This window comes from Girardinichthys multiradiatus, chromosome 10 (assembly GCF_021462225.1).
Source record: "Girardinichthys multiradiatus isolate DD_20200921_A chromosome 10, DD_fGirMul_XY1, whole genome shotgun sequence".
Classification (NCBI taxonomy): Eukaryota; Metazoa; Chordata; class Actinopteri; order Cyprinodontiformes; family Goodeidae; genus Girardinichthys; species Girardinichthys multiradiatus.
The window spans coordinates 20,584,085-20,611,601 of NC_061803.1; the positions used below are offsets into that span (position 1 = coordinate 20,584,085).

General features: G+C 39.5%; 1 protein-coding gene across 2 annotated transcripts in view; it reads right to left on the minus strand.

Moving 5' to 3' along the window:
* LOC124875542 (thyroid hormone receptor alpha) overlaps positions 1-27,517 on the minus strand; it is a 173,946-nt gene that overhangs the window by 23,566 nt on the left and 122,863 nt on the right. For both annotated transcript variants that reach the window (XM_047377760.1, XM_047377759.1), the window contains 5 exons: positions 21,018-21,369; positions 10,347-10,408; positions 6,254-6,354; positions 5,635-5,782; positions 4,649-4,854 (listed from right to left, as the gene is read on the minus strand). In XM_047377760.1, the coding sequence (XP_047233716.1) occupies positions 4,649-4,854; positions 5,635-5,782; positions 6,254-6,354; positions 10,347-10,408; positions 21,018-21,073 (573 nt within the window). In that variant the 5' untranslated portion in view covers positions 21,074-21,369. The remainder of the gene's footprint in view (positions 1-4,648; positions 4,855-5,634; positions 5,783-6,253; positions 6,355-10,346; positions 10,409-21,017; positions 21,370-27,517) is intronic.

A 27,517-nucleotide genomic window follows, 5' to 3' on the forward strand; every position in this document is an offset into this window, starting at 1 on the left:
AAGGGTAGCGCCATACATTCAAGAGTCTTTCTAATTTAAAAGAAGAGCTTAGGACTATATTTTAGTACTAGGAAATGCAACCTTTAAGGTGGAAATGCTCATTCACAGAGATTGACTTGATCTGCTCTTGTAAAAAATTTTTCAGTCTGTCTGAGTAACAGTTTAAAAGAAGAAACTAAAGGTCCAATGCACGTACATTCGGGAGCAAAAGTAGAGGATTTATTGTAGTTAGTTAAACATGAACAAAGCTGGTGTGTGGTAACTGCAAAGCAGAGAATGTGGTCTGCTCCATATAAACAAGACTGTTTGTTTGTATTGTGCCTGATGAGCGAATCCAGGAGAACTGCAGTGGGGAATATATACAATACTGTGCAAAGGTTTTAGGTGATTTATTAATATTTTGCTTCCAAGCTGACATACTTTCTTGTCATCTTGTAAAGTGGTCTTGATTAACTACTTTTTAGGCTTTCTGGAGACCTTTTCTGTAGAGGCCTTTTTCTTTTTTTTGTTGCTTTGTCCTCATTCATATTTAAATATGACCATGTGTGCATGGTTGTTTGTGTGTTGCCCTGTGATGGACTGGCGACCTGTCCAGGGTGTACCCTGCCTCTCGCCCGTAGACTGCTGGAGATAGGCACCAGCTCCCCCGCGACCCACTATGGAATAAGCGGTAGAAAATGACTGACTGACTGACTGACTGACCATTTTCAGAGGAATGTTTTTGAATTGTTCAAACAAGAACTTTAAATTGAATCTTTATAAATTTTATAAATAACCAGCAACCTGCCACAATTACATAATCTGTGTCAAAAATGCCAAAAATAACACATCTTGGCAAACAGAAAAAAATATTTTAGTATCAACTTGGTTTAGCAGCAGATTATCAATTAAATAATGCGACTTCTCAGACTCTTTGCTATTTCTAAATGATAGGACTTTCAGATACTGTTTCATCTACTGTACGGGTCCTTCTCAAAATATTAGCATATTGTGATAAAGTTCATTATTTTCCATAATGTCATGATGAAAATGTAACATTCATATATTTTAGATTCATTGCACACTAACTGAAATATTATTATTTATAATAATATTTATATAATATTATTTATATTACTCAAATATAATACGGATGATTTTGGCATACAGCTCATGAAAACCCAAAATTCCTATCTCACAAAATTAGCATATCATTAAAAGGGTCTCTAAACGAGCTATGAACCTAATCATCTGAATCAACGAGTTAACTCTAAACACCTGCAAAAGATTCCTGAGGCCTTTAAAACTCCCAGCCTGGTTCATCACTCAAAACCCCAATCATGGGTAAGACTGCCGACCTGACTGCTGTCCAGAAGGCCACTATTGACACCCTCAAGCAAGAGGGTAAGACACAGAAAGAAATTTCTGAACAAATAGGCTGTTCCCAGAATCAAGGCACCTCAGTGGGAAGTCTGTGGGAAGGAAAAAGTGTGGCAGAAAACGCTGCACAACGAGAAGAGGTGACCGGACCCTGAGGAAGATTGTGGAGAAGGGCCAATTCCAGACCTTGGGGGACCTGCGGAAGCAGTGGACTGAGTCTGGAGTAGAAACATCCAGAGCCACCGTGCACAGGTGTGTGCAGGAAATGGGCTATAGGTGCCGCATTCCCCAGGTCAAGCCACTTTTGAACCAGAAACAGCGGCAGAAGCGCCTGACCTGGGCTACAGAGAAGCAGCACTGGACTGTTGCTCAGTGGTCCAAAGTACTTTTTTTGGATGAAAGCAAATTCTGCATGTCATTCGGAAATCAAGGTGCCAGAGTCTGGAGGAAGACTGGGGAGAAGGAAATGCCAAAATGCCAGAAGTCCAGTGTCAAGTACCCACAGTCAGTGATAGTCTGGGGTGCCGTGTCAGCTGCTGGTGTTGGTCCACTGTGTTTTATCAAGGGCAGGGTCAATGCAGCTAGCTATCAGGAGATTTTGGAGCACTTCATGCTTCCATCTGCTGAAAAGCTTTATGGAGATGAAGATTTCATTTTTCAGCACGACCTGGCACCTGCTCACAGTGCCAAAACCACTGGTAAATGGTTTACTGACCATGGTATCACTGTGCTCAATTGGCCTGCCAACTCTCCTGACCTGAACCCCATAGAGAATCTGTGGGATATTGTGAAGAGAACGTTGAGAGACTCAAGACCCAACACTCTGGATGAGCTAAGGGCCGCTATCGAAGCATCCTGGGCCTCCATAAGACCTCAGCAGTGCCACAGGCTGATTGCCTCCATGCCACGCCGCATTGAAGCAGTCATTTCTGCCAAAGGATTCCCGACCAAGTATTGAGTGCATAACTGTACATAATTATTTGAAGGTTGACGTTTTTTGTATTAAAAACACTTTTCTTTTATTGGTCGGATGAAATATGCTAATTTTGTGAGATAGGAATTTTGGGTTTTCATGAGTTGTATGCTAAAATCATCCATATTAAGACAATAAAAGACCTGAAATATTTCAGTTAGCGTGCAATGAATCTAAAATATATGAATGTTAAATTTGTATTATGACATTATGGAAAATAATGAACTTTATCACAATATGCTAATATTTTGAGAAGGACCTGTATTTTCAGACTTATGCCTCTTCTTTTGCCTGAATGCCTGCATTTGGAGCTGTTCCAAGCTTGTCTCACTGAGGGAGCACCTGGGACAGACCCATAACTTGCAGAAAGTACAGTGCATCCCTTCTTGCCTGGAAATATCCCCCAGAAGAAGCTGGAGAAAAGTATTTCTGGATTTTGTATTCTGGAAATGACCTCCAAGACCTGTAGTTTATTGAGCAAAAGTAAATGGATGGACAGAAGACTTGTCCACTTTCCTCATTTTTATGCAAGCACTGCAAACTGTTATGTTGAAGTCAGACTGAACAGCACACAGCCCAAAGAAACTCTTTAGAAACTCTTTAGAAAACCAGGAGAACAGTTGATCAAGAACAATATAAATCTTTATGGTGGTCTGGCTACTAGGATATAAAAGTATACAAACAAGACCGTGTTTAAAAATCTTGAACAGTACTGTAAATTATATCTTATGTAACTTTTCTAAGTGACGTAAATTCCCAAACCATGGCAACCAAATCTGTTTTCCCAAAATCTTTCAGGTTCTATTTTTATAACAGAGAAATAGATCAATTTAACTTAATAAAAACATAACTTATATTACCATATACACAAAAAATGCTACTAAGCAGAATTTCTTGTGGTCCCTTGGCATAATTACAGAGAATGGCCTTCTAAAAAATGATATATTTGTTGTACCTGGCAGACCTCAACCTGTTCACTCACTGATATCTGTGTTTAGTGTCTGCAGTAGGGATGAAGATGATAGTTTTATATTAGTTTTATATTCATCTGAATGTTTCTGGGCCCTTCCCCAAATATAATTCAGTTAATGTTTTTGATTAATTCCTTGGCTGTATTTTCATTAAATCTCTCCCAAAACTCTTCTTCTCTCTGCAATTTAGTAAATGTCACTGCTCTGCTATTTGTTTAGGCCATCTGCCTTTCCATAAGCTCTCTCCTTATCTCTGCTGAAGCAAATCCTCTGTTATGATCAGTCATGTGCAATCTTGCAGACAGGATGTCTTTCAAACACAGAAGTTTGTACTTCTATTCGTATAACCCCCCAACACACACATGGGGATTTGTATGTGATACACTAATGCAAGGGAGAGGATAATTACCATAGTCCACCTGTGCTTAATTTAATTCTAGCTGTACTGACTCAACAATTGGTTGCACTGGACTTTATTCAGGGTGTCAAAGCCAAGGGGGTGAATACAAATGCGCTTTAGATTTTACTGATTTTTATTCGTAAACAGTTTTGAAAATCATGTAAAAATTTCCTTTAACTTCAAATTTATGCACTACTTTGTGTAGATCTCAAACTCATTCACAAAAAAGGCCAAAATCTGAAAGATGGACTAGGTTTCTGGCCGAACAAGATAAATGTTTAGACATTTATTTTCCATAACCTCCACCTGGATGTGTGCAGCTACTCTCTGCAAGACAAAAGCAAAATTCTTTGTGCAAAAGTGGCACTTAAGAAGACATCAGGGCTGTCTTAAATTGGCATTACTTGATGACACAGAAAGCCTCTTTCCTGTACTCTTCCTCAAGCGTAGATTGTGCACCCTGGCTTTGAAATGCAAATAATGGTTGCTGTGCATTATGCCCCAAAAAATATGCTCCATTGTATTAGACCTGGGTTTTGGTCTCCATAAGGCATACCAGTCTTGAGAAGGTAGGTGATTATAACATAAGAGGTCTCAATTAGTAACAAAAGTAGGTGTAGGCACAGTTTTTTCTACTGCTGCTTTCAGATTTATCCAGTAAGGTTTCCCTATTCACACAAACACAGGTTGTGACCTTGTGTTTTGGCTAAGATCATCTGAAATGCTCAGCATTTATGCTCCTTTAAACACATTCAGAGCACAACCAAGAACCCACAGCAAGGGTGACCCTTAAGAGTAGATTCTCCAGGATTAATATTCATGCATTGGAATGTATTTACCTGTCAAACCATGAAATACATTTTAACCAGTTATCTAAACAAAAATGCATTAACAGTAGCAACTACAGCAAAATCCCAGGAAGAAATGTTCTCTGTGTGTCCTTACCAGGAATTTGCGCTTCTGTTTCCACTGTGCGCCCTGAGCGTTAGTGTGCCGATGGGCCTCAGTCACCAGCCGGATCAGGTCCCATTCGTCTACAGTGGGCTCCGGACGGGTCTGCAAGGTTTTTACCATCTCCTCCTTTTTACGTTTCTCCCTGTTCTCCTCAATGAGGCGTCGTTTAGCCACCCGCTTTGAATCGTCCAGCACCACTGGGTAGAGGACAATAAATAAAAAAAACATTTGAATTTTGTTTAAATGTTAAATGAGTACATGGTGTCTATAACTAAAGCTTTTACTAGAAAACACATTTTAATCACCATAACTTGTGATTCAGGTCACTTATTGTTAATCTCCAATCCAAACTTCAATATTAATATTATGTATGTATACAAAACAGCCTTGCTAGAGTATAATTCCCCTTAAACATATTCAAATTCTGTAAACAAACTTGAATGTATTTAATGGGATTTTATCTGAAGCTTTGTATAATAGCTCAAGCACAGTCAGACTGGATAGAAAGCATCTGTGAGTCTTTCTACATATTCTCAGTTGGATTTAGGTCTGGACTTTGAACGGACCATTCTGACACATGAATACGCTATGTTGTAAACAACTCCATTATATCTCTAGCTGTATGTTTAGGGCCATTGCCCTGCTGGAAGGTGAACCTCCACCCCTGTCTCAAGTCTTTCACAGCCTCTAACAGGTTTTCTTCCAGCACCATCACCATGTTTCACTGAGGGGATGGGGTATTCAGGATGATTTGGGAAATTGCTAACAGGACTTCAGGATTGTATTTATGGGTATCTGACTGAATACAAATTCATACCACACCTTTCAAAATTTCTGTGTTTAAAAAAATGTAAAACCATGTTTAATTTTCCTTCCACTTCACTATTATTCATGCTCAAAATCCCAATAAAATACATTGAAGTTTGTGTTTGTAATGTGACAAAATGTAGAAAACTTTTGCAAGGCCCTTCACTTACAATCCATTGCCATTCCCACTGAGATGCACTTCTTAAAGCGGCACAGCTGGCACTGGTTGCGGGTGATCTTGTCGATGATGCAGCAGCCATCGTATTTGCAGGAGTAGGCAGGGTGGAGGTTCTTTTGAATGGTCCTACGAAAGAAACCCTGCAGGCACAGTGAAAAGCACAAAGGCAGAGCGAGAGAAAGAGAGAGAGATGAATGAATGAATGCCTTAGGCAGAGTGACAGTTGGTGACACGCAGTGGGCACCTGATTGGAAACAAAGAAGTCAGACATGAAAGTGATGGAGAACTAGAAAAGAAAACGTTAGGTCGAAAATGTCATACTGCAGTTCGGTAAAGACAGGATCCATCAGCCCTCCTGCAGCTCTTGTTGGTGCAAATGTTAAACAAATTGTACAGTGCAAAAACTTAACTTTTTTTTTACTTTTACTGAATTCTTCTCACTGTGAATGACATCAAGAAATCGATCTAAGACAGATTAATACGCTATGTTTTAGACACGTCACAATCACTGTATTTTCACACTGAGAAAAGCCTTAGCTTGTAACATGAACATGAACAAATTAGCTACAGAGATAACTGGCGGAGGCAGGCATCTGTTTGTCTATGCTTACCTTGCAGCCCTCGCAGGTAATGCAGCGGTAGTGGTAACCTGTGGCCTTGTCGCCACACACCACACATGGCTCATCCTTTTCGAGGTAGCTGGGGATGTACCCTGAATGAAGAAACAATGAAAACATAAAGTTATGATGATAAGAGGCCTAAATTTTATAAACAAGTCTTGTGATTTATCTTTGCTGCAGTGTGCCAACAGGCTTCACATCACTGCAGGAAGATGGCTATTTAAACCAGAAACCGCAATTTCATCAAGGATGTTGTGTTGGTATTTTATGGGGTTCCTTTACATTTTTCGTGAAAACATTCCAAACCTTTCTAGATTCATTATTTCAAGCTTGCCATTCCTTTACTTTCATGTTAAAACTAAAATAATTGTAAAAGGCATACAAAACCTCACAGTGAATTTATTTAAGATATGTTTGCAGTGGGTATGCTAAAATATGGAAGCTTTAAAGAACAACTAAAGAAAGAAGGTAGGAAAAATGAAAGACACAAGAAAGGAACAAAGAACATAAACATGGGACACAAGGATAGAAAGACAAAAAGAAGTAAGGGCACAACGAAGATGGGAATGATGAATGCAGGGAAAGAAGGAAGCACACAACATTTAGACAAAGGGATAGGAAATTAAGTCTGAAAACTCTAATATTTTTCCACACTTATCAGACCTGGAAAACACTCAAATCAAATTCCATACTTCTTCCAGTAATGAACCCTAAGGACCGTGTAAGGAAGCCTGGTTGTCAATGTTACCTCTGCTTCTAATTTAGCTTCCAGAAATTTAAACAAGCACTTTAAAAATATATTTAATGTGTCTAATCTGATGTCAACTACATGGAACTAGTTACACTTGTTTTGAGACAGAGCATAAGGCATAGGTCGGGAACAGAACAGCTTTTTCTCCTCCTATACCCCTCTAAGACTGGGGAGAAAGAGGGAGTTTGCTCAGAGACAGGAAATAGCAGATTTACAGACATTTCATGTGCCGTATACGTGGCCGAGCAACCGGGAGGGGAGGAGAATGTCCACTGCAAGTTGCAAATAAATTCGGTATGGGTGTCCAAGGCACAAACATAAACAAGCTGAGCAAATTGGGCATTCATTTTCAGCTCATGTACTGCAACTGCTCAGACGTTTTCAGCTCCTTTTGGTGCATATCACACAGTACCGTGATTTAACCGACAGACTTCTTTTACAGTGTGATAACCCCAAACATGAAGGGGGAGAGGGGGGTAGCAGAGATCTGCAGCAGACGGTTTGGCCTCTCCAGAGTCTCAGATTATATCCAGACAGAAGAATTGGAGAACCTAAACCTCTGATAAAACCTGAGATTCTTGCAACATATTAGCTTTTTTCCATGTCCTAAACTCTAGAACTGCTGTAAGGATGATGGGTCAAAAAGTGACCCAATTCTTTGTCTGGCTTTAACTTCTTCAGACAGATTATTAATAAAGAACCTCTCCTCCTTGCTCTTAGTAGATACAACATGAGTGTAGCTGTGTGTGAGTTTGTATTGAGGCGTGGTGAGAGCTGTGACTGACAGTGTCATTTGGGCTCTGCTTTTGGGCTTTGTTACAGATTTTAGATGAGGAAAAGGAGGAGCAGTGCCAGAGTAGGATGGTGGGAAACAAGAATGAGTGCCAAGGGGCACAGGCCACATTTCAGCCAAATCGATTTGCAAAAATACCACTAACTGCAAGATGACAAAGCCCCATTAGGAATTGTAATAAGTGTAGATTTGCTGGGGGGAAAAAACAGATCTGAAGAGGAAAATGTAGGAGCTCTGACGTGCATGAGGATTACAGATAAGGAAAACATCAGAGAGGCAAGCCTGTGAGAGACATGTCAGTTCTGCTGCCTTGGCAGAGCCAAGCAGTGACAGGCCAATCCCAAAGCTACTCTGTGGCTGCATTCGGAACCCAAGCATAAAATTCAATACTGCTGCAGTTCTCTGGACCTGGCAGTACCTCCTTCTCAGAACAGGAAACCCAGAGAGACCAAAAGGGGTCTCATCAAAAGTGGCCTATATAAACTTGTGTGTCTTCACAAGTTTACCGCCAGAACATCTGTTTTCTTTGTTTGGATCCGAACAGAATGGATCAGGTTTCTGATGGAGTCTCGAGATTCTTTTTCTGAGGTCTTGACATGACAAGAGTATGGGCAGGGTGACATATGAAACTGTAAACACTGAGGACATTAGAGGATAATCCTGACTATACATACTAATTCCCTGCTGCTGTATGAGCTATACTATACAACGTTAATACCATAATAAGAGATTACCTGTTTTTGAAATGTTAAAAATTAAATGGGTTCTTAATTTCAAATAGTGACTTTATTTTTCTCCTTTTTACCAGTTTGAAGAGCTTTTTCTCCAACCTCAATGTTAGAAGCTACAAATATTTAAGCATATGTGGTGATGAAAAAGCAGACTTTGAACATCCTTCAGGGCTCTGTTTAATTTATAATCTGAAAATGCAAACAGTATAGGGCTGCAATTAGGGAAGTTATAGTGCACTGAACTGGCCTAATATGTAGTGGATATGCAGAGCATGAAGGCATGACACTTGAAACATTATTTTCCACCAAAAACTGCATTAAAGCAGTCCCTTGCGATTGCGATATTGAACACACTAATATTGTGATGACGACCGTGTTTCTATGTATTGTACAGTTCTAAAACACTGTGCAAAGCAACCAAGACATGGATGTCCACCTACATTGACAAGTGGGGCAAAAAGAACATTAATCAGAGAAGCACTTAAGTGGGCTATGGTAGTTCTGGAAGGGCTAACACTGCACATCGCCCTGAACAAAACACCAACCTCACTGTGAAAGTTAAGAAGGGAGGTAAGAAAAATGAAGAAATAGGCATTGTCTTCTTCCATTCAGTGATTTAAACCCCTTTAAGATACTTTTTTCATTCCGTGATCTGCACGTGTTTATTACACCTTGCCAGAGAGGTCCTGACACGGAATGGGCGGGTTGAAAGTGACCCACTAATATCAAGCCTCTGATCCATTTTAGAAGGTAGTAATAGCTACCAAAACCACTATGAACTGTAAGGAGTAACACAGGACTGCAAAACAAGTGTAACATCAATCAAAGCAAAGACTGCAGTAGCAGCGACTGTTCAGTCCATGGTTGCAGACAGTTCAGAAACATCAAAGCTAACACTGTTCCCAAGGGGAAATTCCTCACAATGACAGCTACGAGTTACAAACCACACTTTGATTTCATAATATAAGCTTCATGAGCTGAAAGCTCACACAGCCCATGATCCTGGCTGATAGCAAAAATGAATTGTGGTGCGCTGTTCTCTCTGAGTTCTTGGGGTGCAGCTCTACATGGGTTATCGCAATTGCAGCAGCAATGTGTTCCTTATGTGTTTTCAAAACCTTTATTGTAAAACCAGTTAAAATGACTCTTTTATGAGAGCATCCAAGCAAAGAGAGACAGAGGCACTAAATGGTGACATAAACTGACCATCTGTGACCAAATATTTTACAAAATTCCTGCAGCGATTCTTTTGATTCAGACCATAAGTTGATTAGGATGGAAAAAAAATAAAATCAGATCAGGTGCTTTATTTTACTAAATCAGCAGCTCTGTTCCTCCCACCATAGTTCTCTCTCTTGCTCTCCCACTCTCTCAGGATCTGGTGTTCCCACTTCCACAATAAACAGCGACCAACACATAGACAGACAAAATAGAGGGATTCTGGTGACTGCCAAAATGTTTTTTCTTTTTCTCTAAAAGCATAATGTCCAAAGGCAGCCTTGAAATACATCTATCACAAACCTCGGTGCAGTCCCTCAGCTGCTTAGATCTACTGTGGGGAGCACAGCAGCTTTCCTAACGACTTTCTACAAATTTTAAAATATATATACTAAGATGGTTAGTTTTCAAAGTGAACAATTATCTGCACCTGGACAGCTTTGATTCTCTTGATTAGAGATCTGTGGACCTTTGAAAATTAATCCATCAGTCACAGCTCAGGTAGGTGAAACATGCCTTTCTCAGGCACATTTCAGAGATACTTTATCAACATTTTTCTCATTCAAACTGCATTTTTATAAAAGTACTCACCAGTCATACTCTTCACCGAACACTGGCTGTTCTTCCTCTTCCTCTTCGGGCCATTGAGCCACCTGAGGGATGATAATCAAGACAGAGATAGAAACCAGGAAAATATAAACAAAAGTGAATAGTAAATAAATCGTTTTGTATTTCTTGATGAAGTAGTTTGATTGTAACTTTAATGAATCTTCTGTTTTACACCTTGTGTCTGTTATATTAAGAAGCCATGGAAAAACGTAACACACACCATGATTAGAATAACTTGTAAAACCTTATTTCTACCTTTGGTAACATTAAGTTGAAGTCTCCCTTTTCTTTATAACTTCAGTCTTTTACATTTCTACCCAGCTTTCTGATGGTCCTACAACAGCGATTTGCTCAGGCTGAGGTCAGGACTTTGATCAGGTCACTGTACCACCTTGATTCTTTCCTTTACCAAACATTCTGTTCTAAATGTGCTACTGGTTTGGAATCATTGTCCAGCTGATTACATAGTTTGGACCAAGCTTCAGCGGTATGACAGAAAGCCTCACTGTAGAATACCTTGGTAACACTTTGCATAATGGTCAGACATCTCTGTTAGATTTATTTGTCCAAAGGACTTTGTTCCATTAGTCTATTGGTTCATTAAGATTCAACTTTGCACACCTCAACCATGCTGCCACATTCTGTTTAGAGAGCAGAGGCTTTCCCCTAGAAACGTTCCCAAACAAGCTATACATATTTTTTTTCTGAATTTACTGTCATGGACCTCGGAAAATACTTAAATTCCAATTTTTGCTCAACTGCAAAAACAGTGTATTTTATTCTGTTACACTGACTAACATCACTTTTACCTCACATTTGTGTTCAAAGCATTTGTATGTTTTTTGTCATGTTGGAAGATTGTAGCATTGTTTAAAATTGATGGTTAGTAGCAAGTGTAAACTGCTGGTGTGTAAACTGCTGGTCAGTGCAGGTGGAAATACAAATGCATCATAATTACATGAAAGATAAGATGTGCTAATTGTCTACCAATCTCTAAACAAGATACTAAACTCCACCAAGATACTAAACTCCACCATACCTGTTGGTATCGACAAATTGTGCTCCATGTTTACAAAAGAAGCACTTTCAGAATAAATGAGTACAGATTAAAATAATTTTATAGTTGTTAAAGATTTTTTAGACAAAAAAAAAAATTTTGCAAATTCAGAAGCTAAATAAAAATAGCTATATGATAGAGTTGTCTGTAACAAAGTCAGATGATCCAAAATGTATAAATAAAATACCAATAAGATAATGAAAGAGATCTGTAATAACCACTTCTGTGATACATGCACTCAAGGCCAATAGTATTAGGAGGGATTTTATTCAAGTAATTGGATGAATTTTAACAGAAAAAGACTTGCTTTTGACTGTGCTTTCAGACTAAATTCAATAGCAGGAACATAACCGCGGAAAATAAATAAGCCTTTGAAAGCACTCCAATTACATGTTTACACACGGGGAAACCCCCAACTAACAAAGCAGGTGAGAAAGCTACCACATAGACACATCAACACACAGCATGCTGGGAACACAGCTAAAACCAAGTGGACGAGTTTGAAAGGCACGTTGGAAACGGCCTGCTCGGATGGGAATGTGAAAGCACAGCGATGGAAGAGATAGAAGGCAGATTAAGGTGCGGGAAGAGCGCGATCCTATAAAGACCGTATGAGACAGAGTGGTGCAGTCTGTTAGTGTCGGAGGTGTTTACAGTTCAAGCAGCAAGCAGGGTTTTCAGGCTCTTGAGCACCAGCTGAAGCTGGATATTTCTGAAATAATTAGTGTTTAATGCCCAGTTGGTTTATTACTGTCAGAGATAGGGACACCATGTGTTGCTTAGAAGGCCACTATGGCAGCATATAATCAATACTTCAATAAAACTAAATAGACGGAAAAACTGCCTTTTTTATTTCAAATAAATTGAATGAATACTATCCTGAAAATAATGTGACTGCAATAAAGAAATCAATTTTTTTTTTATTTTAATAACTGAAATTATATAAATTATTAGGCCCATTCAGTTAATAAGTTTCATTTAGTACATTTGTATTCATATAAACATGATTCATTAATTAATGACTAGATTTACAAAAATATATCAAAATAGATGATTTAATTGTCAGTCAGTCAGTCATTTTCTACCGCTTATTCCATAGTGGGTTGCGGGGGAGCTGGTGCCTATCTCCAGCAGTCTATGGGCGAGAGGCAGGGTACACCCTGGACAGGTCGCCAGTCCATCACAGGGCAACACACAAACAACCATGCACATACAGGTCCTTCTCAAAATATTAGCATATTGTGATAAAGTTCATTATTTTCCATAATGTCATGATGAAAATTTAACATTAATATATTTTAGATTCATTGCACACTAACTGAAATATTTCATGTCTTTTATTGTCTTAATACGGATGATTTTGGCATACAGCTCATGAAAACCCAAAATTCCTATCTCACAAAATTAGCATATTTCATCCGACCAATAAAAGAAAAGTGTTTTTAATACAAAAAACGTCAACCTTCAAATAATCATGTACAGTTATGCACTCAATACTTGGTCGGGAATCCTTTTGCAGAAATGACTGCTTCAATGCGGCGTGGCATGGAGGCAATCAGCCTGTGGCACTGCTGAGGTCTTATGGAGGCCCAGGATGTTTCGATAGCGGCCTTTAGCTCATCCAGAGTGTTGGGTCTTGAGTCTCTCAACGTTCTCTTCACAATATCCCACAGATTCTCTATGGGGTTCAGGTCAGGAGAGTTGGCAGGCCAATTGAGCACAGTGATACCATGGTCAGTAAACCATTTACCAGTGGTTTTGGCACTGTGAGCAGGTGCCAGGTCGTGCTGAAAAATGAAATCTTCATCTCCATAAAGCTTTTCAGCAGATGGAAGCATGAAGCGCTCCAAAATCTCCTGATAGCTAGCTGCATTGACCCTGCCCTTGATAAAACACAGTGGACCAACACCAGCAGCTGACACCGCACCCCAGACCATCACTCACTGTGGGTACTTGACACTGGACTTCTGGCATTTTGGCATTTCCTTCTCCCCAGTCTTCCTCCAGACTCTGGCACCTTGATTTCTGAATGACATGCAGAATTTGCTTTCATCCAAAAAAAGTACTTTGGACCACTGAGCAACAGTCCAGTGCTGCTTCTCTGTAGCCCAGGTCTGGGGAATGCGGCACCTGTAGCCCATTTCATGCACACACCTGTGCACGGTGGCTCTGGATGTTTCTACTCCAGACTCAGTCCACTGCTTCCGCAGGTCATCAAAGGTCTGGAATCGGCCCTTCTCCAAAATCTTCCTCAGGGTCTGGTCACCTCTTCTCGTTGTGCAGCGTTTTCTGCCACACTTTTTCCTTCCCACAGACTTCCCACTGAGGTGCCTTGATACAGCACTCTGGGAACAGCCTATTCGTACAGAAATTTATTTCTGTGTCTTACCCTCTTGCTTGAGGGTGTCAATAGTGGCCTTCTGGACAGCAGTCAGGTCGGCAGTCTTACCCATGATTGGGGTTTTGGGTGATGAACCAGGCTGGGAGTTTTAAAGGCCCCAGGAATCCTTTGCAGGTGTTTAGAGTTAACTCGTTGATTCAGATGATGAGGTTCATAGCTCGTTTAGAGACCCTTTTAATGATATGCTAATTTTGTGAGATAGGAATTTTGGGTTTTCATGAGCTGTATGCCAAAATCATCCGTATTAAGACAATAAAAGACCTGAAATATTTCAGTTAGTGTGCAATAAATCTAAAATATATGAATGTTAAATTTTCATCCTGACATTATGGAAAATAATGAACTTCATCACAATATGCTAATATTTTGAGAAGGACCTGTATTTCTATTTAAATTTATTTAGCATTTTTTTTTATTCAATGAAGATAATATGGATTTTTTAATAGTAAAGGTAGTTTCTAGCTTTACATGAAAGTCATAAAGTCCGCTAACACAATTTGTGGCAGTGTTAAGATGGAGGCATTTTTTTTAAGGTTAATAATTTGAGCCTGAAATTCATACGGTTGCCAGGTTTAATGAGAATGGACAAAAGGTCCAGAACAGCACTACGTGTCTGAGAAGGGTTGGCTCAAACGGCCCCAGTGGAAAACATATTTAATTGCTTGTTAAGTTAATAATTGAGCCATAATTCCAACTTAACTACCGTTTATATGATAGTATTTAATTATGTCTTGGTCCTGGTTATGACTCCCTTTGTCTTTTTCAAAATCCATAGGATGGATTATTACATCTTAAAATTAGGCTTTAAGAAGTCTATGGAGCCTTATTTATTCTGATTGTTGTGTTTGGAGATTCTTAAAACTCTCTTGTGGCCCAGTTGATGTTGATGATGAACCCATCTTCTTGGGATGTTGGAGAAAGTGCCTTCAGAAGCTCTTCTACAAAATGTCATTTGAAAAATGCAATCCCTTGAAAAACATTCTCAGATTTGACGACTTTTCCACATTTTGTCCCATTGCAAGCACACACTTTAATTTATTGGGTTTGAATTCCATATACAGAGGTAAAGTTATTATTGGTCTAAGAAATAGGAACTAATTCCAGTTTGTTTACAAACAAAATTCTTAACAGTGCCATGTATATGTAAAATTTAGCCCACAATTCTCTTAACACAAGAACATACTTTGATCTAAATCAAGCTATTTTGTTGTCCTTCTAAAACAAAGGTGTCATACTCCAGTCCTTAAGAGCTACTATTCTAAAACTTTTAGATGCATCCCTTTTCCATCACACCTGAATCGTATGAATGACTCATTATCAGGCCTCTGCAGAGCTAAACGGCATGCTGATGAGACAATTCAGCCATTTGATTCAGTTGTTCAGTTGTGTTGGAGAAGAGATGCATCCAAAAGCTACAGGATGGTATCTCTTGAGGACGGGAGATGGACATCCCGGTGCCATTGTTCCATTCTGTGTCACTACTAAAAAAGGCATCCCCCACAGAATGAAGCCGCCACCTTGTTTCATCATAGTGATGGTGTGTCCAGTGTTAGTTTTTCTCCGCACATAACATTTTTGCATGGTTGCACTGGATTTTATTTAGAGGTATCAGATTAAAGGGAGCTGGGCAAATATGCATGCCACTTTCCATAGGTCTATAAAATCTCAATAAATATTCTGTTTATCAGTGGTGTGACAGCTCAGTCCTCCACTGTGACAGAGTGTTTACAACATCAGAAACATCAGCAAGGAGATACTCTTTATTCAGCTTTCTGTCCCTCCTACAACTGCATCTCTGAAAAAAATCATGGCGAGAAAAAAATAAGACAATCCTTCCTCGGAGCACCACACTGTTCTATTTGCAAGCACACATCTGTTACATCACGGCACAACTGGCACAGTAATGGTATGATCATAAAAAGGTTATACAGATCTCTGAATAGGTTCTGATTAAACCCAAAGCAGAACCATTACAGTTAAAAAACTTTGCTAATACAATTAACTTTTCTAAAAAGGTTTGAAAGAAATAATGACACTAAGAAAAGCAGGATGATAGGAAAGCATCTCGCCCGGCTGATGAATGTGTGCACACGCAAGTATCTCAGTTTGAAAATAAAAACATCATACATAATTGAATATTATGCACAGCATTATGTTCTGCAGAGGCCGACCCCAGAGGGATTCCTGATTCCAGCACACTTAGACTCTCAGCAGCAAGAGCTAAGTTCACACGGACACATTTTCCACCCCACCGCTTATGTAGCACACATTTGAGAACAAAAAAAAAAAAATGATTAGTGTGGCCTGATTTTGCGCATAGCAGTATAAACACACACAAGAATATGAATTCTCAAACTCACAGTAATGCTGAGCGGATGACACAGCGTGACTGTAAAATATGCATAGCTGAGAAAGCTGCAGATGTAAGCTGGGACGCTGCCTCCATGCATCTCTAACATGCAGTGCTATGTTTAGCCTGGTGACCGACCCAAGTGCACTCTGCTTCTCCCTTCTTATTCCTCCAGTCAGTTTTACCCACGCTCTTGCCTGTGAGGACAGTACCAACTATCCTACCCCAACTGGAACACAGCCAGCTTCTTTGTTTGTGACTCAAATAGTGGTTGTGGGCTTTCAGAACAGGGTTTATTGATCTGTCAGACTGCTGTGCAAAAAAAAAAGAAAAGGTACCCATAGCACCTGCAATTCCAAAAGGTATGGGACTGTCCCACAGCAGAGTCTGTCCCAGTCCATACATCCAGCGCCAACAGACACTTTGTTCGGTCTTGTGTCTTCCCAGTGTCTAAATGACATTCTAAATGAGAGGAGAATACAACATGCCATTGAAGACTATTGCCATTGTGCATCTACACAAATGTACTTTAAGCGGTAAATTAGGGGTTAAAACAATTCCTCGAATGATTTCAGTAACTTGATTACTAAAATTCCTCAAGGCATATTATCTGCATCAAGACTTTGTTAATTCTGTTTAACTTTTCAGAGAAGTGTGTTCCGGCCAGGTGGTTTTTCTGTTGCACAGTATTCTCATTTCCGTTAATGATAGCCTATGCTGCATGGATGGCAAATGAGGTTATCAACAATGGAGGGAGACCACGAAGCGGAAAAAAGCACCAAGAAAACAACTGAAAGTATCAAAAGTGTGGGATCACTTTAAGCTACACAGAAAAGAAAGTACAACACAGTGAGTGTACTGCAAAACTTGAATTGGAATTCCTCGTCTTGCAACACCTGAGCAGGAAACATCTGACTCCTCCATGACTAAGTCACAGGCTGATTATTATTAGGCCCGAGCAGGAAAACTGCAAGGGCCTATTGTAATCGCTCGAATTCTTATGAGGCCCGAGCAGGAAAACTGCAAGGGCCTATTGTAATCGCTCGAATTCTTATTATTATTCCGTTGCCTATTTGCGGGGCAATATGGGGACTTTGCCATACCCCAAAACTCACTAAACTTCACCCAAAATTGTCCCCCGCGTGAAATTCTTGATCCTTAATGTCGTCGTCAGTGGGCGTGGCCAAACCACTTAGCCACGCCCCCACATGTGAGATAGCCCGAACAGTAAGTCGTAGAGATCTGAAATTCGGCACAATGCTAGAAGTCTCTTGGGGGTATGCCCTAAAATGCACAGGAAGTTGGCCATTTCGGGTCAAAGGCCGATTTTTGCCCGTTTTTCACTTTTACTCACCTCGAACTTAAATGAACTCCTCCTAGGGATTTTGAGCTATCGACTTCATATTTGGCCTATACGTAGTTAAGGGATGGGGGATTAAAAGTTATCAAAATCGTGAGTTTTTGAACATGTTTAGGGGTCGTGGCCGGGGCACGAACTTGGCGTTCGTGCCGAAAGTGAAAAATTGCAATAACTTTCCCAAAAAAAATACAAATCACACCAAAGTTGGCATGAAGGAGGGCCTTCGGCTTCCCGACGATCCTATGGGGTCATATGCTGACATCATCAAAGCCACGCCCCCTCAGAACCGGAAGTCACTTTTTTCACTTGGAAAGGTGCCTCTATGACCCACTTGACCCAATCAACTTGAATCTGTGTCAGAAGACAGATAACTAGTGGGTCTAACTTCGTTTGAAGCACAGTTACGTTTCATAAAAGGGCGTGGCAAGGGTGGCGCCGCAAAGTAGGACGTCACGCCATGGCCATACGTTTGGCTTTAATTTCCACATACATCATCTGATCTGCACCAAATTCCATGTGATTGAACCTTGTCCAGTTCTCAACAGAGATCTGATGACATATTCGGTGGGCGTGGCCTAATTCATCCACAGCGCCACCTACAAAATTTCAAAAAATCAGCCCCAAGCCATGCTTTGACCGAGGATTCTGAAATTCAGTACACATATGTATCTTCTCACGGCCTACAAAAATGTCTCTTGGAGCATTGGTCCAAACCCCACAGGAAGTCGGCCATTTTGGATTGAAGTTGCCATTTTGACCCTGTTTTGGCCGTTTCTAACCCGCATATCTGAGCGAACTCCTCCTACAGCTTTTGACTTAGAGACTTGAAAATCACTCAGTATACTCTTATGGGATTGGGGATCAAAAGTTATCAAAAGCTTTTTGATACATGAAAGCGTGTGGGCGTGGCCACGCCTCAAAATATGACTTCTCGCCATAAAACACTAAATTTATATAGCTCCTACAAGGAAAGTCACAGAAAAATGAAACATTCTGGGATTGATCTGCCTCTAGACCTGAAAAATATTCACTTGTCAGATGCTGACATCATCGAAGCCCCGCCCCCTGAGAACAGGAAGTATCACGTTTTCCTTTACAGAGTCAATGTTTGATGTTCTTCACCTAATCAATGTGAAACTGTCCCAAGTAACAGATAACATGATGCTCTTACACAGTTGACTACTTACTGCTTTAGCTGGAGGGTGTGAATATGATGGCGTGGCAAATTCTGATGTCACGCCACGGCCATACGTTTGCCTCTAAATTACACATGCATGGTTCGATTCACTCCAAACTGAATACGCTTGATCTTTGTCAGCCCCCAAACAGCTCTATTGGATTACATTTAAATTTGGATCAACAGCGCCCCCTAGAACACTTCTCCTTCATACATCATCGGATCCACTTGAAATGTAGTATACATGATCATGAGTTAATGATGGACATTTTGACACAGTCAATTGATGATGTCGTTTTAGCACCGCCCACAAACAAACAAGTGAGTGCAGCTTCTATCTGGAAGGTCAGATTTACTCGAAATTTTGAATGCTTTTTGCCAGACTGAAACTCTGAATGACCGAAGATCATATGACATGTTGCTCAAAGTGCCACCTACTGGCGACGTCTTGAAGTGACGCGGTGTCATCGTATGTGGCGTGTAGGAGGCGATAGCCCGAGTTGCGCTGAGGGGTGCGAGGGCCTTCAAAGCTGCTTGCAGGTTTCTAGTTCTTTGTTTTTTCCGCTGCCTCTTTGCGGGGCAATATGGGGACTTTGCCATGCCCCAAAACTCACCAAACTTCACCCAAAATTGTCCCCCGCGTGAAATTCTTGATCCTTAATATCGTCGTCAGTGGGCGTGGCCAAACCACTTAGCCACGCCCCCAAACGTGAGCTAGGCCGAACCGTAAGTCGTACAGATCTGAAATTCGGCACAATGCTAGAACTCCTAAAACCAAGAAAAAAAGTCTCTTGGGGGTATGTCCTAAAATGCACAGGAAGTCGGCCATTTTGGATTAAAGGCCGATTTTTGCCCGTTTTTCACTTTTACTCACCTCGAACTTTAACGAACTCCTCCTAGGGATTTTTAGCTTTCGGGTTCATATTTGGTCAACATGCAGTTAAGGCATGGGGGATTAAAAGTTGTCAAAATCCTGAGTTTTCGGCCATGTTTAGGGGGCGTGGCCGTGGCACGAAGTTGGCGTTCACGCCGAAAGTGAAAAATTGCAATAACTTTCCCAAAAAATATACAAATCACACCAAAGTTGGCATGAAGGAGGACCTTCGTGTTCCCGACGATCCTATGGGGTCAAATGCTGACATCATCAAAGCCATGCCCCCTCAGAACAGGAAGTCCCTTTTTCCACTTCGAAAGGTGCCTCTCTGACCCTCTTGACCCAATCAACTTGAAAGTGTGTCAGAAGACAGATAACTAGTGGGTCTAACTTCGTTTGAGGCACAGTGACTTTTCATAAAAGGGCGTGGCTGTGGCGGCGCGCCGAAGTCAGACGTCACGCCATGGCCATACGTTTGACTCTAATTTCCACATAGATCATCTGATCTGCACCAAATTCAATGTGATTGAACCTTGTCCAGTCCCCAACAGAGATCTGATGACATATTTGGTGGGCGTGGCCTAATTTGTCCACAGCGCCCCCTAGAAAACTTTAAAAAATCAGCCCCAAGCCATGCTTTGACCGAGGATTGTGAAATTTAATTGCATTCAAATTTGGATCAATAGCGCCCCCTAGGACACTTCAAGGGCTATATCTCCCTCATACATCATCGGATCCACTTGAAATGTAGTATACATGATCATGACTTAATGATGGACATGTTGAAACAGTCAATTGATGATGTCGTTTTAGCCCCACCCACAAACAAACAAGCGACTGCAGCTTCCTTCTGTAAGAAAATAAATCAATAATACGTTCTATTAAGTTAAAGATAAAAACTAATACAAAAACATTGCTGCTAGACTAACATGGCCACATATTTTACCATTCTCTGATATTGTTTAATGTAGAGCTACAGGATTGTAGGAAATGATGTGATGGCGATGTTTTTGTTGACTATTGCAATCATGGTTTGACAACAGTTAAAGTTTTTTAAATTACAAAATAGACCGATAATAGAGGACAACCCTTTCTAATAGGCGCCTACCCCAAGACTTTTCCTTTCATATGCCCCTTCCTCTTGCACTCCTTTTCACTAATATTTTTTCTTCATTTATAAATGGGAGCTTAAACAGTGCACTGCTTGTTTGCACTCAGTTCTGATTCTCAAGAACCAAGCTTAAAAGCCAGAGAATTTGGGCTAAAACCAGCCACAGGCCAGAGTCCTCTGAAAGCAGTTCAGACTTGGAGTAAAAAGATTGGAGAGCACGTGTGTTTTATTCTATTTTCTAATGCTCCAATGATGGAAAAAGTGCCTAATAAGAGAAAAACTGGTGACATAAAAAGAAAAATGCCCAAAAGACTTAAACTCACTGTTTCTCTTCTCCCTCTGATGGGTTAGAGTCCTGCTCCTTGGGCATGTGTTCCATTCACCTCAATTCCATCCAGCAGCCAATCATGAGAGACTGAGGCAAGCCCCGCCCTCCGAAGCACGCTTGTCATTCGACGGTCCGGAGGGGTTTGTCTGTAAAACACGGTGGAGTATCTGGGAGGGCGGCAGTGGAGGTTGGGTGGGGGGTTGACCCTCTGTGAGGTTGTATCTTGGTGTGAAGCTTTAGGACACAAAAGGGCTGGGGTATCCACAGGGGTGAATCTGCTGGCCCTGCAGCCAGGGCTGGGGTTAGAAGTCGCTCTTAGGCCGACAGAGGAAGGACTGGGATCCAGCCTGGAGAAGAACACAGAAGTACGCAAGATTACATCATCTCCAGGGAAGAAAACAATGAACCTATTGGTAGGAAAATACTCTACTCCAGGAATTCTCAAATAATTACAGTAATCTTTAGAATATAATTATAAAAATAAATTATTTAATCAACTGGATTTAAGATTGTTTGGCAGTTAAAGCTAGATAATAAAAACAGTCAAATAGACTTTGATTTAAAAAAAGAAATTCTGTAAGACAGTAAAAAAAATGGGCAACTAACAAAGAACAAGTCATTGACAAGTTTCTTGTAGAGCATTACTTAAAAATGGGCTCATGGTTGGAAACTTCAATCAAACAGTTAGTTTCATTACTCTTTATTCCATGGTAAGTATGCAGAGTTTTGTTATTGAAATATAATTTTTTCACGTAGTTTAAATTTAAGATTTCTAGCTCAGCTGTCAGCCCATAAGGAATAGATATGCATTTAAATTACAGCTACAAGCAGTGTTAAAACACCATAACATCTCGGTGGACTAGTCTGTTTCATGACTGAGGAGTTTGAGCACCACCAACTCAATGCATTCACACTCTTCATATGGTACACATTTCCAGGAGGTGGCACTTTTTGAGAGCCTCGAAAATAAATAACATTCAGTTAGACTAAATAAAAAAATTAAAATTAAAATTGTCTAAATGGGACCTTGCCTATTAAGTGTTACACCATCTTTCTGTTTGCTGGCAAATAATTTGCAAGAACAACAATCCAAATGGAAGACACCCTGTAAGGTTAGGATTATGAGACGTCAACGTATCTGTCATCAGACACATTTGAGTTGTTATCAAACATTCAACTTCTTGGTCAAAAAGGGTCGAGCATATAACTCCTGTCTTGAAATCTCTTCACTGGTTACCAGTTAAACAGAGAATTGATTTTAAAATACTTATAATTGTTTTCAAAGCTTCAAATGGTCTGGGCCCTTCTTATATTTCTGAGATGCTCATTGATTATATCCCAGCAAGGCCATTTAGGTCTTCTAGTAAGCATCTTATGGTCATACCTATAACCAATTCTAGACTTTTGGCTCCTTTAGTCATTATGATCCAGTTCCCTGGAATTTCCTTCCTCAGCACTTCAGATTAGTTTTAACAACGTCCAGCTTTAAAAGCAAACTTAAAATATATCTATTTTCTAAAGCCTTGTAGTTAGGCTAATTGTTCTAGCTCTGGAAATCCTTCTCTTTCCTGTTTTTATTAACTTTATTTTATTTATTTTTTATTTTATGGTATGTTGTGTCTTTCTTTTTTATGTACTTTATCTTTATTGTTTTATGGCTGTGTTATTATGTGTATTACTTGCTTTTAGTCTATGATTGTCATATGAAATGTACTTTATAAATTAATTTGACTTGCCCCTGTTGGTGTAGCTAAAGTGATGTTGGAAATTATCACATAAAAGTTTTAGGGAATTGCCTGTGAGGTGTGGTGTTCAGATCTTGTACAGTTGAGTTGAAACAATTATAACAATGTTATTGGCAAGAATAAAACTTTTGGGCTTCCTTGCTTTTATGTCAGGGTATCTCATAGACATTTCCATCTGATTCACAGCTCAAAACATCACACTACTGGTTGCAAATGAAAGACAGAAATTTCCAGAACAAATTAAACATTCCGAAGGCATTCTGGAGCTACAGGAATGGACCTTGTTCAAACCTCTCTCAATACATATTACAAACACATTTTCATAGAGATCAACCACTGAGAAAGCAACCCTTTCACCACATGTTTTGCCTTTATTGTCTAATGTTCCAAAGCCTCCTGCAAGCAAATCTCATATTTCATTTCTATAACAACATGACCCTGGTCAGATGAAACTGGCTTTACCTTGAGCACACAGTAGAGGGAGGATTCCTCTGAGTCACACAGCAAATCAATAGTGACAATAGTAAATAAAGTTGCCTGCCGGTCAAAAAGCTCCCTTCAGCTGTTTCTTCTACAATTGACTAGTCCCTGAAAACTAAAAGCTTAAAGAATATCACCCCGCACACATGCTTAAGCAATTTATGTGACTAGTGTAATCTCTGTAAAGATATGTAAGTATTCGGAGGGTCCTACTGCACTAGCCACTTCCTTCTCTTCTGTTTTCCTCGATAGCTTTGATTGGTCCCATGATAATCCCTTGGTTCAGCGTCTTTCGAATCCTCAACTGTGTGGAAATGGCCAGGATGCTGACCTCAGACAAAACAGATATTATTTTTTTCTTTTGTTACTCAAACTGATTTTTCTGCAAGTTTTTTCCCAAAGCATCTTATCCTGCAGAACCTAAATCAGAGATTAAGCAATGACTGATAAGGAAACCCTGAAAGACAAAGCAATAAAAAACGAACGATACCAGACTCGGGTAAAAACAAGTCTGGTAGCACATCAAACAAAAGAGGTTTGGGTGGATTTTGACTATAAATCAAATTCCAGGGTTAAAATCATTACAACATCAATTAATTAAAATGAATTGCAATCAGGGGTTTTAAATGCTTTACAAATCTGTTAAAATTTTAGGATTTATTGAAGTTGAGCCCAATGTCGCTATTCAGTACAATATTGAAAGTGTGAAGCTAGTCTCACCAATCTTAGCAGCCCTTGTCTCCACATCATATCTTATCAACAAAGCTACAGATATAAAACTTTCCACAAAGGCTGGAAAGGTTAGATAGAAATAGATGCAGGTCAGAAATGGAACCTGGGTTTTGCATAAATGTCACCATTTATGAGTTAAACTATTCAACTTGAAGTAAAACTGTTCTACAGAGATCCACAAATCATAAAAGCATGCTCATGGTAACAAGTCGTGGTTATTTGGATGCTGGTCATTTTATACCTAACATTTTCAGGTATAAAAAGGAGCCATCTGCCACTGCAGTTGTGGGCAGAGCTAGCCAAAAAAGTTAGCTTCCCTAACCCATATCCCACTAACTAAAATATTAACTTGGTAACGCTAAACAGATAAAAAAAATTAGTGGAAGCTAAAAACAATTACCTTGTTCTTCTTTGATAGCACATTTCCTAACTATCTGTATCCTACTTGTGTATTACTAAGAGCTACTGTAAAATGAATTTCTCTATTGTGAGATGAATAAAGTCTATCTTATTCTGACGAACGCCTCACTACACAGGCTGGCTGTTCTCGTTGGATCACCAGCATGTCAAAGATTTGGAACGCCAAACCAACACTGAAGGCAGTGTTCCGTCAGCATGAACGCACATACATGCACAGACATACACACACACAAAAAAAAAACACACACACACTCACAGACACACACACACACACACACAAAAAACACACACACTTGTTGTTATTACCCTACTCCCTGACCCAGTCAGAAAAGGAGCCTAGGGAGTAGCAGTCACGTAACATAGGCCTATAGCTTGCTTAACTGGCTCTTTGACACATGCCCACAACAGAAAGGAACAATCCGGCGTTGAATTGTGTTAGCGGATGTAAATTAGCAAAACCCAATTTAAAGGAAGCTAAACAGTTTCCAAATTTAGCAAAAACGCTAATCCGCTAAACAAAAAATGAGTTCTGCTATTAGCTGATTAGTGGAAATGTCCCCACCACTTCTCCTTTGGGATGTTGCTTAGACCCAAATTAAAATTTAAAAATATATTTATTCTTTTACAGGTCTGAGGGGATGGCTAAACATCAGGTGATACATTCCTTTTAAGACAGTTATTTTAGTTCCCAGGATTATGATAGGATTTATGTTCAAAGATAACACTCAACTACTTGTTCCAGAGCAACAAATCATAAAATAATCCAATACAGACGGTGCATTTCTCTAAATGAATGTAAATTCGGGATTAATTTTAAACATGCTTTAAAGAATTTAAAAAACGTTTGCATGAACACCTTTCACTGTAGGGAAATGTTGTTATAAGACTTGAACAAACGATATCTACTAGAAGATGGTCTCTTAGAGTGACTTTGGTTTGTTTTAGGTTAATAATTGCTCATATTTAATATGTCAACATGCCTAAAGGAGGATTAACATTTTCCACATTTCTTACATTCCCAGAGATTAGATTAAAATTTGCCTGGTCAATAATAATTTAAGTTTGGGCTAACTCTCCACAGCTCAAATTTTATGTTCTAACCTTAAATGTTTCCATGTGCTCTCCTAAGTCCAGTAAAACACAATGTATCTGTAGTTCATTCAACTTTTTTACTTTTTTCCTTGCATCACTCTCAGCAGTGTGTTTTATTGGGCATTTTATTAAAGGTCTTGTTTTTTATCTATTCTTACACTCCTCATCTGCTGCCTCTAAACCAATCTTTAAAAAGCATGCAAAAACTTAAGATTATTGCACTTGTACAGATTTTTTGTACAGATAAATAACGTCCAAAGAGTTGTTTATTTATGAAGCTAAAAAAATGGGGACACCCTGTCAATTTACTTTTAACCGTCTATTGATTAAAACAGCTGGTTTTGCAGAAACAACGCAGTAAATTATTGCTGTGCTCTTGACAATATACAGACCAATTACAACAATAAGAATCCCTAAAACATCCGGCTCTGCAGGTTTAAGTAAAACGATGACCTCCAGTGTGAACATAACCACATAATATTTTGCTGGTGGACCACATTGGAAATGTGCAGAGCCTTGACATTTGGGCCCCCTGAACCAAGCACGACAGAGAGTACCAGGGAGGATAATGACATAAAGCTGGAAGGCAAACCACTAATAGAGTGTCCCTTATCAAAGGGCCTCTCTCTATCACATCAACTTTTGCCGCAAGTGGAACCAGCCTCAGTTCGTGTTTGTGACCCAGACAATAATTTGTTTATCACACTGGGACACTGAGGGCCGGGGAAGAAAAAAGGGTGGTAATGTTTAATTAGTAACTGCAAATACACAGAAACATTAACACATTGGTTAACAAATAGCCAACGCATTTAAAAAAATATATATTCATATGTGAAAACTGTGTGTAAAAAACACATTTTATAAGCCAACAGTTTATATCCTGCTCTCTATTAAAGAGGCAGACTGTCACGGAAAACATTATGGAAACCCCTTGATTTGTTAAGACCCTATTTAAAGGAAGCACCAAGAAATTGTCTGTTGACTAGAACCTGACCATTTTTACATGTGACTGGTCCTGATCACAAATGGCTCAGTCAGAACCAAAACTTTTTTTTATTTTTTTTCACTATGCTTTATCCATTATAAGAGAAATTATGTCTCTTTTGGAACGTATTGGATAAGAATTTTTTTTTAAATCTCACAACTACAGTAAGGGTCTACTTAGTCTACAGAAAACTTACAAGGAGACTTGTTATTACAGCTAGTAATGCTAGCCACACTAACCATGCTAATCATGCTGTCCTCTAATATGAGATTTTAAAGACCGTATAACATGAAAACTCCAACTCCCTGTCTTTATTTTGAAATAATGAAGAAATCCTGTTCGTCTGCAGAGCTGTTGATTACTGACTGCTCTCTCTCACATGGTGTGACATCATCTCCACTGTTAACTTAAAGAATTACTGATCAACCTTACGAAACATCTCTAAGGCCCCTGCATAGTCCTGTATGAATTAGCTTATCTTCGAGAAAAAAAGTATATATCTTGTGATATGGAGAACTTGAAAGCTCTGAAACCTTCGGATGTTTTTGAGAAATTACCATTTCATTTTACTATAAACATTTTATTGTTAAATACATTTTCAACTCCTACATAAAATAGAAAAAAGTATTTTGTTGTTATTTATAGTTGTTAAAGAGAAATTAGAGTTCTATAGGTCAAACTTTCACAAATCTGTAATCAAAATCACCCACACAATCTGTGGGTCGGTACATTCCTTAAACCATTTACTGCTCTGCCATTACTGCAAGATTTTTAGGTTATTCTAAGCCCTAAGATAGGCAATCTAGAAAAAAATTCCAAATAAACTTTTTATGGTTAAACAAACACTAAGTAAAGTAAAAATAATGATTAAATGACTCTGCTACAAAACGGGACACTCTTTTGAGAACCTGATGCATCAAGCTGATTCAATTTTACCGCTCACTACAGATGCCAGCATACAATGCAACTTATTAAAGCTCGTTAAGGAATATTAAAAATAATTCCAAACAAAACAAATCTGAAACACGCTAAAAAGTATGA